This window comes from Puntigrus tetrazona, chromosome 7 (assembly GCF_018831695.1).
Source record: "Puntigrus tetrazona isolate hp1 chromosome 7, ASM1883169v1, whole genome shotgun sequence".
Taxonomy (NCBI): Eukaryota; Metazoa; Chordata; class Actinopteri; order Cypriniformes; family Cyprinidae; genus Puntigrus; species Puntigrus tetrazona.
In genome coordinates, this window is record NC_056705.1 from 3,411,000 (window position 1) to 3,427,372 (window position 16,373).

Sequence of the window (16,373 nt, forward strand, 5' to 3'; positions counted from 1 at the left end):
ACAGCCATTGTGGCTATCACAAGACAGCTGCATTTTTGGCAACAGTAGGCTATTCATACCAAATGCTGGCTTACATTGTTCACGGGATTTTGCTTTGGGACAGTATGCTCCGTGGTTCAGTTTGCCCATATTTGGCAGGAACAACACACCGCCAACATTTCAGGCAGTTGATGTGCATTTTTTCAGTACTGACCAGCGGCCAGCTGCAGGCTTCCCATCCTAGAAGCATCTGTCGAGATTACTTTCCTCCTGGAGACCAAACTCAGGGGGACCCATTTCTCCAAGTGCTCCAACCCATTTCAAATGTTCTTCCAAGGGGCCAGGGCTGTCACACAAGCCTGGTTCACCTTGATCATTAAGTGCCCATGATGCCACGCTCGCAGAGGGACTCAAGGTTTCAGCTAATACTGCGATAGGATTTGGTTCAATGTGAGCATTCTGAGGGCACGATTCAGTTGCTTAAAATTGAGGATAGGCCTCAGACCGCTGTCCTTTTTTGGGGACCAGGAAGTAACTGCTGTAAACACTACTTCACCATGATCTTCATATCTCCTTTCAACCACAAATTTGTCACTTCGGTGCACAGGAGCAATGCTGCAAGTGAAGTGCAACAAACACAGCTGAAAAGAAGTGGTCTTTGTGTGAATTGGAGGTAGTAACTGTGCTTTATTATCCCCATAACCCATTCTGATGCTCCTGGGATGACTTGTTATGCCTTAACACAGTAGGACAGTGGTTGAATTACATCACACATGTGGTCGCAAAGAGGGGACACTGCTCAAGGGTTTACATGTTTGTGTTTTATTTTATAGTTCTTGTTATAAAAGTGGACCGTTGTGTGGGCACTTTGAATGGACCCAGTATTCACAAGAGAGTTCACAGCAAACATGTTGCCATTGGCACCTGGAACTGAATGGGTTTTTTGGAGGCATAACAGAGGTCATTTTTGGGCGCTACACTCAATTCTCCTGTAGTGGGAGCAGATAGCCCCTGTTGTGGCCCAGCAGAAGCTGTTAGTGATAATTATTACTAGTAATAAGTTAGTAATAATCATTACTAACAGTGTTCCCTTCAATCTGGCTAAAAAGAAGGATATTGATGATCTTTGTGTGTAATACCACTCATAGACATGCTACATACATTTCTCAATCTGCTTGTGGCAGACGAGAAAAAGGAAAGGGCCGCCTTCATCAAAAGGTAGCAGACTCGGCCGCAGCAGAGAAAGGCATGCTTTTTTTTAGTGGTCTAAAGTGACAGCATGGGCATGGCTTAGGCGAATGGCATAATCTACTTCAAAGCTGTCAGTGGTATGAAATCACTGGTGACAGTGTTCTAGTCCAATCAGCCCCACTCGGCAATTCTCACGTGTAAAGCTTGTTGTCTAATCAAAGAGCTATGCAGAGTGTGGCCCATTCAGGAGCTCTGCCGAGATTGGAAATTACACAAGCACAGTCCCTTAACATGTGGATTTGTTGTTTCTTCTGAATATGGGAACAGACTCACCCTCATAGTGAAAAGCCTATGCAATGCACTCACAAATACGATGCTGTCTGTGGCAGCATCTCATTCAGATTAGACTGCTTGGGCTCGAAACAACAAGGAGCATTAATCCCTGCAATCAAGTAAGGCGTGCAAGATATGTGTTAGTGTAAAATCTTTCAAGCCTAAAAACTCTAGCATAAATTTGCCATTTCTTCCTCCGGGAAATTGTGAGGGAGAGAAATGTGAGAGGACCAACAAGCACAGACAGGGGCTTCCAATGAAAGCAGCCTATCTGAGCACAGCTTCTGTGCCATACATGCAGTGTGAAGCTGTCAGCAATATATAGATGACAGTGATCTTTTTCTGATCCACTTATGTTAGAGTGTGGGGAATCCCCAGACAGATGACGTACTCTCTACTCCTCTGCATCTTGTAGGAATCCATAAGCCCCACTTATTTGCAGCATCACTGGAAATTTGCTCTAAGAACTTACCCTTAAAAATAAGCTCTCTTAGGCTTGCCGGATAGTGGCAGAGGAAGCAATCTTTGCGATGCAGGCTGCATTCTTCTGCTTCTTGGTGTGTCAACAGCAAAGGATGGCTTCCAGTCAGGACTCTATGAAGATTGTTGTCGGTAAAAGAGAAGAAATCAGAATCCTTTGGCCAGGGGCAGACTGTGACAAAATTTCAGGCCGGGAAATCTCAGACTCATCAAGGCCATCTCATACAGCTACAAAAAAAAAAAAAAAAAAAAAAGTTTATAGGCTCGGTGACACACAATTATGACACTTGACACTTCATTTTCCCTAGCATCTCACTGTCCCTCATGTGCGTTTACTTTTTTTGCAAATGTTCTTCTTTTTCATAAACACAAAAAAAACCTTATTTGGCCTATGGTTCAACTTTTTTGTTTTTTGGGGTGTTTTTTTGCAGATTGATTGCAATTTGTAAACCAGAGTTTTACTACAAATCCATGGTAAAACATAGTGTAGCAAACCCATTGCTAATTTGTGGTTGCAGTACACTCTCAAAAAAAAATAAAAGTGCTTAAAAGGTTCTTCACAGTGATGCCAAAGAAGAACCGTTTTTCATTCCATAAATAACCATTAAGTCACATTATTTTATTATTCTTTCTGCTAATAGCTCACGATGAATGAACATCATGAAGTAGTCTGTAGTTTGGGTTATTAAATGACAGTCAGCTGTTACTGAAATACAAAAAAGTATGATTAAACAAATACCAATGTAATGTTTCAATACTGAAAAAAGAAGAGGTTAAAAATGTTAAAGAGCTGAATTTGCTATTTTTTACAAATGAAAACTTAATAGATGATGTCTGTCTAAATAATACTGGAGCACAAATATGTACTGTATATATAATACACAGATTCAAAATTGCCTGCTGAGGCTGTTGATAAGAGTTAATTTACAATTATTAGGGTAAAAGACATGTTTATTTAAATTTTTCTTAATTTTTTTTTTGGTCAATAAAACAAAAACATTGAAATGTCATTTCTTCACAATAATAAAAAATCTAAAAGTATAATTTAGAGATTACTTAAATTTATTTTAAATTAATTCCTATTTCTATTTACTGTTTAACTTAATAGTTATTCTATGCTCAAAAAGCTTAATAATGTGAACTAATGAAGTTTGATAAAGACTACTAATGTAAGCTTGATTAGTCTACTTAAGATTGTATGTTCATACAACTAAACCTGTTAAGTTTCATCCTGTTTAAAAACTAAAATGGTTTAGTCCAATGAGTTTACACGCAGTTTTCTAGTAAATTCAACTAATTCGGGTTAAGAGTGTTCAACCTCCAATCCATTCTCAAGTCTCACAACCTTTTGGTGGACGCATGGATGTGTGGGGCATGTGCAATGCGAATTTGGAAATAATAACTTTTGTACATTTGGCAGGCAATAAAAACAACAATAATAATAATAAAAATAAAAAGGCAGCAGGCTGCACCTGTCGGTGGCAACTATGTAGCTGGAAGCCCGCCCATATTGTACAAACCAATGACTGTCCAGTTTTAATTATGTCAGTAGGGAAAATAAATTTTTCCCATAGTGTCTTAGCAGACGTGAATTATCAATAGGAAACTGCATATATCTCTGCTGAATTGAAACTTGTACAATGATGATGCCAGCATCCAAGTAGGCACACCCACAGCGGGTTATGATTGGTCGACTGACAGGCTCAAATCTGAATGGCTAAAGAGTATGAGTGACCTGTGTGGAAGAAGTTTGTTGCCAGGAAAGTGCACACAAAAATGCACACAAATCCAAGGCATTTCACATTCACAGAGTCTGTGATAAACAAACATTTGTGCACAGTTACAAATGTTAATTGTGTTTGTGAAACATATTTTATAAATATATTCTTATTTTGTGTAAGTGAATAGTTTTTGTGAATGTGTATGTTTTTGTCATGCATGTTTATTATTTATCATGCATAATTGGGTTACTTGCGTGTACATCATGTATTTTCCATGAATTATTATTGAGATCATTCTTGCGCCATAGTTTAACAATAAATGTTTCTTTTTGTGTGTTTACTTTAACATACCCTGGTGCAATACTGCTTATATGTTTAAAACTTAATTTAAAATAAAATAGCTCATTAAACTGGTCAACTCCTATGTGATTGTCTTGAGGTTTTGAGCTGGAGACTGACACCAGATAACTACCCTCAGAGTGACCAGCTTCCACCTCCTTCTTACCTCTATGGCGCCCAGCACCTGCTTCGGCTGTTTGGTGAATATCAGTTGTTTGTTTAAAAAATGTTGTCATAAATTTAAAGGAATTATACTTTAATGTTTGTCATTTTTATTTATTTTTAGTTAAACTGCCAGAAATCTTGAGGAAGATGCACATACCAGAAAAGAACCTGAGGGCACTAGTAAAACACTTCGAGCTTTTCCTCAGGTAAAGATTTGTTTTATCATTGCATGCTCATGAATAACTTGAATGCACATTAGAACCACATATGTAAGGTAAATGTGTGAGAGGTAGTTGTAAATCATTGTTATGAAGTTCCACATGTTGATCACGTGATCAATTTAATACATGTGCACTGTGATGTTGCCCTTTGCACAGGACAAAGGTAAAAGAAAGAGATAAATGTGTGTGTGTGTGTGTGTGTGTGTGTGTGTGTGTGTGTGTGTGTGAGTACATATGTATATAAAGTTATCCAAATTCATCTGTTACAGGTATCAGAAGACCCCAAAAAACTAATTAAACAAAAAACTCCTGTTGGCATGTTAATATCAGTATATGTCTATTTTTTTCTATATAGTATGATTTTTGTAGTCATAGACATATGTTATATTGTTATACATTGTACAGAGCATGGAAACATAATTTGCGTCTGGCATTTCACTCTATTTCAAACATTTTCAGTCATTATTTATAGTTTTGGAAAAGCCCAACTAGTATTTTCATATTGTATTGCTATTCATCTCATGATGCCAGGATGTTCTTTGTTAAAGTTCTATAAGACAGATGCAGGGAATTAAGAAAAAATAAAAAATTCAACTAGTTAAATGTGTACAAGTTATGTGACTACTAATACAAAAAACAACAACCAAAACAAACATCTGTGAGCATGTTAATCAGTATAGTCTATATATATATATATATATATATATATATATATATATATATATATATATATATATATATAGTAAGATTTTGTAGTCATACAATATAGTCATTTGCAAATAGAGGAATAATGATAAACATGGTCTAACCATTTTTTAACTTGTAGCATTCGTGTTACTTTTATATCCTATTGTTTTATATTATATAGAGACTGAATATTTGAATATGAAGTGTCTGTCCATATTCAAAATGTTTCACTCAATTTCCAACATTTTAGTCAGGAATTATAGTTTGGGAAAAAACAGAAATGTTTATATGTAGCAATAACATATAAACTAATGCAAAGAATAAACATTACTTACTCATAATGAACGTGGCTGGGTCAGCTTGCGCTTGCAAAAAAGAAACTGGACATGGTGTTGGTTTCATACTGAGAACTTTATCACAGAATATTTGTTTTCAAATGACTTACTGCATTATGAATGCATTTAAAAGTAGAAACTTCAAGATTTCTGTAGATATTTCTCATCTCTTTGTGTGTCATGTTTTCGCTGAGTTACAGTTCTTTTTAGTGACACAGTTTTAAAAACGGTATGTGGAGAGAGAAAAGAGAACACACATCCTGTTTATTTTGCAAAAGTACAGACTTTTGCTGTTATTGTGTGTGTACAACAAAAAGGTAGACGTCTAACAGATTCAAATGGTGTATAACACTTATTTGTGTGAACAAAATCAACAGAGTATTTTTAATGTCTTTCGCACTGATCTTAAAAAAGTACTGTGGTAACACTGGTGATACTATCAACCCTAGGGAGTTATTGAATTACTTTTACTATTGAGTTTTGAATCATTTGATTCAATAATTCAGTGGTCCATTCATAAGGACAGGCACTTGCTTCTTTCTTGAAGTTTTAAAAGAGTCATTGAAGATGCTGCCACCTACTGGCGGTTTAGTTTCATAGTAGTATAGTATCTTTTTTCCAACAATACATGTTTATAATATTAAAAGATCCATTTTATAGATACTGATTTTATATGATTGGTAACAGCCCTATACTACTTATTATATTAAGTGAAATTATTAATAAAATGTAAGAATTTGTTATAAAAGATTACGCATGCATTTAACATGGCTTTAATATGCAAAAAATGTTAAATCCTGTATACATGTCAGTGGCGGGCCGTGGATGTCCCACTGAGGCCTTCAGTGGAGTCCTACAGTCCATGAACTAATTCAGCTCTTTTTAATACCAATGAAGCCTTGGCTATAGAAACCATAGATATTACACAGAAAAGCAGTATAACCGAGTTACAGAGTTCATTGCAGTTAGTGAGAATGAGTGCTGTTAATAAAGCTAGAAACCCACTTGATACAGTTTAATAAGTTGCCTCAGCTGTGCAACGCACTGCACATCATTTCTATCTGAGGCAAAAACACAAATAAAGTGTACCCTATTTACTTTTAGATATTTATTAATTCAAACGTATTTATACCTTACAGATAACATTGCTTTAAAACAAATAAGGCAATTACATGGGTTTTAAACTTGACTTAACACTTGAACTAACTGTAGCTGCTTTCCGTCTTCATAAGTCTCCCTGCTACTGTTTACGTGCTGTGGGATGAAAAATACTTTAAGTGCGGCTTTACCGGGTAGACAAGCAAGTAACATTAAAATTATCCATACAAGGTGGTGAAGAAAGTTATGTGTTTTAACGTCCCCTATGACTCACTCCAAGTCTCCCTCAGGCTTTAGGCAGGTTTCTATGACACTGGCAACACAAATTCAAATTTTATTTGTCACATACACAGACATACGTAGTACGACATGTAGTGAAATGCTTTGGACCATCATCCCATCCACATACAGATACAAGATGGGGCAATAGAAGCACATAGTTTAGACAATTTGACAACATGTAAGACAAGGTAAAGTCTCTGGGTTGGGATTGGGATCCTCCACTGGCGAGCAGTCATCCTTCTCTGGCAGCCGTCAATGCAGCGCTTGATCCAGACCCGTCTGCCAGGCAGGCGGAAAGGTGGGGGTGAGGAGTGGGGGTCAGGATGACTGCTCGCCAGTGGAGGATCCCAATAACCCAGAGACTTTACCTTGTCACAGTGCTTTGATGCAACCTTTGTTGTTAAAAGCGCTATATAAATAAAAAATATTGATTGATTGATTGAGTGCGAGAGCGTCTTCACTGCCGCGATCTGCCGGGGGAGTTGATTTTTCCAGCAATGGCCTTGGCCGAGGCCAGTGCATGGTAGAGGGAGTCGAAACCAGATAGGAATGGAATTTGTTTAGGCTTAGTACGAGTAGTCGTAAACAATTTACCCGAACTACTCTATTGTCTTTATTGTCCATTCTGGTCCCCGATTTGATCCATTTTCGATGCAAAGCCTCGAGCTTCCCTATGATGATCTTTTTTTAACACGGTTGTTAAAAAAAGGTTTGGATAAAAGCTCTTATATAAAGATACACTACTGGAAGCAGCACAACCAAGAGAATAGCTATGAAATCAAGAGAATAGACTATTGGAGATCAATTTAATATACACATTCATGGAAAAATAAAGTAAAACTAGGTCAGGGATTCTGAAAGTGTTTAGGCCAGCAGAGAAGGCTTTGCTGGTCCTGACAGCCCACCACTGATATATTTATATGTTCAAAGCAAATGTGTCATATTACACCTAATATCTCATTTGATGCCTTTTTTGTCCACTTTAAGTTAAGTGAAGTCACATAAGTAAAATGTCATGGTATGAGACTTATATCTCTCATAGGTGTAATGCATCATAACACCAAAACCCCATCCGTGACAGAATGGGGAAAAACAACCTCGGGAGAAACCAGGCTGAGTTGGGGCCAGTTCCTGTCAGGTCGGATGCTCAGCACTTAAATTCCAGTGCAATTTTAAGCGCAACTTCAGATTGTGCAAGGGACTTACAGTGTGTGTGTTTGTGCTTAGGCTTGTTTGTTTTTAAAATCCACCTTTTTTTTCTCAATGCATGAGGAGATTTTAACATTCTCTGAAATTTCTGCTTATTTCAGCAACTTATTTTGCAAAAAAAAAACATTACTAGCAAAAACTGGTAGATATTCGAGAATTTTTTTTACATTTTTTATTTTAATTATTCATATATCCCAGGTACACTTTCATAAAAGACCATGAGGGGCATGACAAAATATGGTTATTACTTTCAGCAAAGCAGTCTCTGTAATGGAAAAGCCCTAAATCTATTAAGCATGTTACAGTTAGATAAGAAGAAAGCTGTAAATAAATAACTTTTGGCAGAATTTTTGATAGAAATTTAAAATACGCCATTTTAGATATTTTTTTCAGGACAGGCGACACCACATCTTGTTTAAACCTTGTGGCCAGATAACTTTTAATAATGGCCAATATGATGTGGGGCAACCAAATTAAAATATATTTTTGAGAAAGCTTGAATTAAGAATGAAATCCACATGAGAATTTGTGGGTTTCACTGAAGACAATATATTTTGCAGCTGAATGAGTGAGACAGTGCCTAAAAGATCTAGAAGGCAATAGGGGCTCAGAGTGAACCACAGCTGGTAGTGATATTTCTGCTATAATAGCTTGAAATTATTCCACAAAGAATTTGAGTAACTTTTCCCAAATTCCAGGGAACCAGAGCAGCAGAGTATGTTTCACAGAACCTTTCATAAGAGACTCTTAAGTTTCTCTTTCTTCAACTTACTGCTTTTCTGCATTGCTGTCTAATAAAGTGAGTGTGTATGCCAATTTAGCCATGTCTGGATATGTCTTTTTTTGTAAATCTCAGTGATTTGAGTGGAGCTACCTTGTTCAGACTATCAGCACAAGCTATATTGAATACTTTGTTGTCAACCGTGATCCATAGTACTAGTTAACACATCTGTATTTGGAAAGAGATATTTAAAAAAAAAACGTTTAACGTTCTGGCCCTCACACAAAAGTGACCGAAGCCTTGTAATGTATTTAGAATTTTGAGGAAATTTTATATTATGCAATATTTTCCCCATTACAATAAATTAAATTATCTCTTTATTAAAAAATTATAAATGCAATATTTCGCATTAAAGAGTTAATGCGTTTAAAATATAAAAAACTGTAAATGTTGTTTAACGTCTTGTATTAGCATCCTATATAGAGATATACAGAGACTTTTGGATTGCCATTGGGTTTTTTTAGACCATTGGGTTTTTTAGAATGTTTTCACTTTTTAGGTTTTACATTTAGAGATCTAGACATTCTGAAAGACTGCTTGTTGTCAAGGTTTAGATATTTTTAGTTAGATGAATATCAGTTTTTACATTATCAATACAGTCACATTTTGATTGGCCTGGAGAGAGTGTGTGTGTAAGAGAGAGAATGAGAAACTCTTGTGATTTATTGATTTTATTTCAATAAAAGCTGTCTTACTCTGCCGCAGTCTTAGTAGTTAAGTTGTATGTGTGTGAGAAAGTTGTTTTGTTGGGATTTTTTATTATTTATTTTTTTCCCCCATATGCTCTTTTCCAGTCTTAGTAGTTAATTTGTGTGTGTGAGAGTGTCCCTTTTGTATTTTTTCCATTTATTAATTGGTGTCTATTTTGCACCCCTGATATTCCAGAGAGTCACCACTTGGTTGCTGCACACTTTTTCTTTGATTTGTTGTTTGCACCACTTTTTCTCCAATTTGTTGTTTGTACCACCATTTACCATATTCACAATATTCTATATGGGTCCTTTCTGACTTTTTTTTTGACCCTATAACATACTCGATATCGATTTTTGCATGATTTTCGTTAAATTTTTTTGCGCGCTTTTCGAGAACGATAGGAGAAAAGTAGGGTTTACAAAATTTGGATCTCATTTGAATCTGCTAATCTGGCATTTGGAGGGAAAATAATTTTCATTTTCATTTTTATCAGTATAGACATGAGTGCAACTTTGGAGGTGTTATATAGAGATAAGTGGTGGCCCTAGAGATCTTGGATAGATACTCCAAAGACTGTCTGCATTTCTTTGGGCTGCCATAGACTGGTGGAATAATGAGAAGAAGCAGCAGAAAAAGAATAATTATAACAGATACAATAGATGTCATCACACTGTTGGTGCTTGGCTCCTCAAAATCAGAACATCCAGATTCTAAGTTTGATCAATCTTCATTAGCTGCGCTTCAAAGGTTGTAAAGGCATCAAACAGGCAAAAGTTTTCAATGATAATAGTTCTTGAACATAGTTGCCAAACCACCACCATGGCAAACTGACCTTGGAGTATTGTGAAAATTCTACCAGTTCCCATCAAATCTCTGGAACTAAAAAACGTCATTCAGAATAAACGTTTTATTTGGAAGAGATCTTGCATTGTGTAGTACAAACCTAACAGGAGAGGAGGCTTTTGATGGAGTTGCAATATTTTTTATAGACTCCACTGAGCGAATGTGGTCATGGTTAATACTGTCTCTCACAGCTCACGGCTTATTTAAAATAAATCATCTGAAAAAATTATTTAAGAAGTGCATGATTGTGTGAGCTAAAAGTTTGACATTTGTAACCATAAATTTAAATAGCTGTCTTTAATCATTAGGTAAAGTTTAATAGGATATTACGAAACATTATAATTTGTTTCTGAATATATGAATATATGTTAGTTATTGATCAGTTTAAATATTTATTACTGAAAGACTGAAAAAAATTGGACCTGATTTTTGCATCACACTTTCTATGGAAGCTTGTTTTGTTTTTAATTTTTACTTGGCTGCCAGTTGTTTTTCTCTGGTTCAAACTATTTTGTATTATCTTCCAGGTTTTTGGCAGAGTTTCAAGAGGACTTCTTTCCAGAGTCTGCATATGTGTCTGCAACTGAAGCCCATTACAGCATGAAGCAACCACGCTCAATCTTCTGAGAAACCTTTTACAGAGAGGGTTTTTATTGTGCTTTGCTCCTCTGACACTGAATGTTGAGCCTATGTTCTTTCTACCTGCAAATTCTATGTTTCTCTAAAGTATTTCACCTGTCTATTTCTGACTATTCATTTGCAATGTATGACAGAACTTTCATGACAATCTTTTTTTGTTATTTGTTCATTAGTTTTATTTTGAACCATTTTGAACTCAGTTGTGCAAAATGATAATTTCCTTATTTTCTAGTTTTTCTGTCGTATAAAGCCACCATTACCTCAACCTTCCTAATTTTGCTTGTCCTTTCCCTTATTCCTCTGCACGAACGTAAACAAGCAGTTGTGCAAAAGCAAGAGGTTTATTGCACATTTGCCATGCAGATATTTGTAATAACATTGTATTAATAATGCATTTTTTAATTGTGATCTCCACTGGTAATTGCTTTGTCATTCTTTTAGTCACAAAATATATTTCTTTTTTGTACATTACTGTATATAAAGTGCTAAGTGGTGCAAGGTTTCACTTTTTTCTTTTTGTGAAAATAGGACATGGCTGAGTTTTAACAATATTCACATCTCCCAACTCACATTATTTATACAGATTGTTAATTATTCCCATGTGTTCTTGTTTCTGTGTATTCTATGGTGTCTTTTAGATTATCTATTAAAGCCACAATCACTTATGGTGGTGCTTAATTTCTGCCATTAATTTCAAATGTTAATTAAACCTCTAAAAATAGGTAAATACTTGTATGTAAACATTTGTATTTCTTAAGTTTAAATTATCGTGCACATAGCTTTTTCCACATATGTGATGACAGGCAAGGTTTTGTCCCATTTTTTTTATTTACAGTAGCGACCTTGTTGCTGTCAAAACATTATTCATTATCATGCTTTATTTGAACATTTACCTATACCAGTAACTATGAAGTGAACACATAATGTACTAAATGGCTTTGTTTGCTGTTTTATGACATTCACCACTCTGGAAAGTGAAGTTAGCTCATTAAAGCTCCACAGCATTATTGTAGATTTAAAAGAAAGTACCAAGTAATTTTTACTCAAGTTACCTTAAATCCACACTTTATTCCAATCCCAAGTGAATATGTAGGTATTTTATTTTCCTTTTTAAATATTTCAATTGCAGGTGAATTGCAGCTAACAGTACACCTATGTGTATAAGTAAACTTTTAATTCTAAAAAATAAATAAACTGAGCTACGCCTGTTTCAATGAAGTCAGCAAAGTAAATTTGGAGAAAAAGGATTTCAAATTTTCTGAAGGTTCCAAAGCAAAATCACCCAGCACCCTGCATCTTTCCTCCCACTTCTTTTCTTAATATTCATTTGTGGGGGCTTTTTAGCAAGCTGTTTCACTGCCTTTTTTCTGTCAATCACAAAAGGAGTGTATAGACACACAACAAACATTAAAGTTGAACCTCCTCACAGGAGGCCCCAACCAGAATTAACTCCTAAGAGACCAAGTATACCCTTTTACACCCAAGGGTCAACCATCCCAAAACACAGGAAAGACCATATATAGAAAGAACATATACACACATAAATATCTACAGAATAATCAATATTAACAAGACGCATACAAAAAACTAAACAATAAATTTATACATACATTACAAATAAACACAATATACGATAAACCCTTGCTTAAAGTAGCCAGTAGGCTATTTCCACACTACCCAGAATTCCCTACGATGGCATTAAATGGGAAACAGGAACACGCTTCCTCTTAAACCCCCAGCCTTGAATCATGTTGCAGTCATAAGCCCAGAGGAAAGGTAAGGAAATACGAAATACATCTACTGATGTCTAGTTTTTTCTTAGACAAAAAAAAAAGAATTCAGTCTATATCAATAATATTAACAGATATAAAGATAACTTATCACATTGTCACATCATTACTAGATTAATAATCACAATAAACGGCATAGGTTTACTTTTGATACTGGATGTACACAACAGATGTACTTTCCACAGAAAGAAAGCAACTTGAAAGCACTTCACTATATCCTTAAGATAAAGGCCTACACTGCCTGGGGCCACGTAAAGTACATTTTCCTCAAGGTCCCCCTAGTGATACCTCCTTCTGACTGCTATTATAATTTCGTAAGAAAATCTGTACCATAAGCAGAACATTATTTTATTTTTTTATCATTTGGTGATAACTAATCATAAGGAAATTTTATTTCTATGTTAAACTCCTACTACTGGTATATACTAATTTTTGTATTATTTATTATCATTTTGCATATTCATTCTTTGATAGCCGGGCTAAATGAGTAAGCACTGTTCCTGCTGTAACTGTTATCTGTAAAACTGTGTTTTTCCATCGTAAAACAATTATGACCTATGCTTTCAAAGTCTAATGCAGAAATATTTATTCATGCGTTTATAACCTCTAGGTTAAATTATTGTAATGCTTTATTGGGTGGTTGTTCTGCACGCTTGATAAACAAACTTCAGCTAGTCCAAAACACAGCAGCTAGAGTCCTTACTAGAACTAGGAAGTATGATCATATTAGCCCGGTTCTGTCAACACTGCACTGGCTCCCTATCAAACATCGGATAGATTTTAAAATCTTATTAATTACCTATAAAGCCATGAATGGTTTAGCTCCTCAATACTTGAGCGAGCTCTTATCACATTATAGTCCTGCACGTCCGCTGCGTTCTCAAAACTCTGGCCATTTGATAATACCTAGAATATCAAAATCAACTGCGGGCGGCAGATCCTTTTCCTATCTAGCACCTAAACTCTGGAACAATCTCCCTAACTCTGTTCGGGAAGCAGACACACTCTGCCAGTTTAAATCTAGATTAAAGACACATCTTTTTAACTTAGCCTACACATAACACCCCAACACACTTTTATTATTCAAATCTATTAAAGGATTTTTAGGCTGCATTAATTAGATCAGCTGGAACCGGGAACACTACTCCTAAAATACGATGTACTTGTGACATTGTAAAAAGAATGGCATCTACACTAATATTAGTTCTGTTTCTTTCTTATTCTGGTTCACAGTTTGTATCCAGACTAGATGGTGGATCAGCACACAGAGATTATGTTCATCAGAGACCAGAACACCTAGATGTGCTCCGTGGACAGATCACCAGATCCTGAACTCTCAGTCATTTCCTAAATACCACCCTGTACTCATATAATTTTCATAAAACAACAAAAGAGAATCTAGGTATTACTGTAATTCACATTTATACTCTTCATTTCTGATTTTCATATAAATGATCACTCTCCTAAGTCCCTGAAAGGTTGAATTGTGACTATATTTTTTTCTTAATAATTGTTTTCTTACTTAATAGCAAGCATAACAGTATAGATAAAAGTGGGCAAATACTAGTCAAATGTCACAGGTTTTGTTTAGGTTTAAGTAATTTGTCTTAAATCATTTAACACATCTCCCTGTAGCCTCCTCTACTGGTAGTTTTATCATCACTTTCCAAGGGTGTGATGTAAGGGTCCCCCTTTTCCTGCAGAATGGAATCCAGAGGCCCTGGTTGAAGGTCAATCCGTGTTCGGTCTTTTCTTTGCGTCTCATTAAAAATCACTAATATTATAACAATATATTATAATATCTTTTGTATTTCCAGTTATATTACTGACCTAATACATAATTTTATCTGACTCCAATCTTTCATGATTTTATTTATATTTATTAAAAGGTAACTGCTGATCCCTCTAGTTGTCATTAAATTTGGATCATTAATTAACTATAATATTTCCTAGTTTTGACTTATCGTTCGTTAGGAGTCTGGGTCGCTTAGAGACCTTGTTTGGCCAGAACAGACTCACGACACATCTGGGCTAGTCCAGGTCTTAGTCAGAGGCTACCCCGTAGATCGCTTACCTTAATGCAGCCATCTCCTCGATCAAAAAGAGTCATTTTTTATGCGTTCCCTAAGTAATAGCATGCTAAGCCAGTTTGGTGGCCAGAAGTCAAGATCTCAAGATGGCTCCATCCATCGATCGTTGATCTGACTCACCCTAGCACGACAACAATGCAGAAAACCTCAGAAGTCACTAACCTACTAGAAAAGTTATTTCAGATAATATTATAAGTTAACCAAGATTAACATTTATTTTGCCAGGCAAGAAAAGTTTCCAAATTGGTATAATTCATAAACATTTGCACAACTGATCAGCAGTACAAAAATAACACAAAACAAAATAAAACAAACTTAAAAGGTCAGTATACCTGGTCTTTAAAAAGTACATAGTGTAGTTTACTACAAGGTGTTGTTTACTCTCCTTTTGAAGTCCTTTTGTTCCTTTGGATATCCCTTCTCAGATTAGTCTTATTGCATTTTACAGGTTTTGATTCACCTCCTTACAGTCTGTTCTGCACAGGTCTAAAAATCTGAGTCTTTTGGCAGGCGAGTGTATTGGTTATAATAAGATATAGTTTTACTATATATAGGTTAAATACATTACAAACTAAATACTAATATAAAATAGAAATAAAAAAGTTGTATAATCTGCGAGCTGGGTCATTCGGAGGCATTGTGGCGAGGCTGTCTGGCATCGGAGAAGCATGTCGCTGAGATGCAGCTTAACTTCTGGCTCACTTCTAAGTGCAGCCCTACTTTATAGGCTACAGGTGCAAGTCAACACTTTTTGGGAAAGTCCCGTACAGCTGGAGACCTCCCTCTCAAGAAGCTCACTATAAAAAGACAGCCATCTTATCAGTCTGCTCTTCTGCGAATATGTCTTCTTTTCTGTGTAGGAAACTCAGCACTAACATTCCTATTCTTCAAAGTTCTTACTAATACATATTTTATTTCTGGCTATACTTTAACTAAATGCTACATATGTCATACTTAATGTCTTTTCTCAATAAACTACTTTTAAATATGATGCTATGGTGGTCTTTCTTTCTACTATTCAATAAAGTGAATACAATACTATGTGTACTGTACATCTTATAAATACTTATCAAATAAAAGAATACAATATCCTGTGTGGTCTCTTCTTCTTGATAAATCAGTATCAAACACAAGGTATCACTCAAATAAACAAGGCAACCTTACAAAATCGGAAAAACTTTCTGTTTCCCTCAACACACTATAGTCTGAAATATGAAATAAAAATGATGTTCCTAGCATTTTACAAACTCCTATCTGTTTGTGAAATCAAATTAATTGTTTACAAAAAAAGTACATATTCGCTCCTCTTTCTGAGATGCTAATGGAATTTTCCAACATTGGTTGGCGTGTATTCGTGTTGTCCTTTCAGCTACTTCACAGCTGTGTGTGTAGTCAGAAGCAGCTGCAATGGTCCCAAACACCTTTTTGACTTCCAGCTCTTTCTACTTTTTTGAATAGAGTCAAATTTATTATAGTTTTTTTCTTATTCTCATATAC

The 16,373-nt window shown here is 35.6% G+C and overlaps 1 protein-coding gene across 5 annotated transcripts in view; it reads left to right on the forward strand.

The window, feature by feature from the left end:
• LOC122348404 (male-specific lethal 3 homolog) overlaps positions 1–11,661 on the forward strand; it is a 52,555-nt gene extending 40,894 nt beyond the window's left edge. For 3 of the 5 annotated variants that reach the window (XM_043243803.1, XM_043243801.1, XM_043243808.1), the window contains 3 exons: positions 4,144–4,243; positions 4,330–4,414; positions 10,885–11,661. In XM_043243803.1, coding sequence (XP_043099738.1) covers positions 4,144–4,243; positions 4,330–4,414; positions 10,885–10,984 — 285 coding nt within the window. In that variant the 3' untranslated portion in view covers positions 10,985–11,661. Of the gene's footprint in view, positions 1–4,143; positions 4,244–4,329; positions 4,415–4,698; positions 5,026–10,884 lie in introns of those variants that run through there. The other 2 variants (XM_043243802.1, XM_043243805.1) reach the window with 2 other exon arrangements.
• Positions 11,662–16,373: the final 4,712 nt, after the last annotated feature.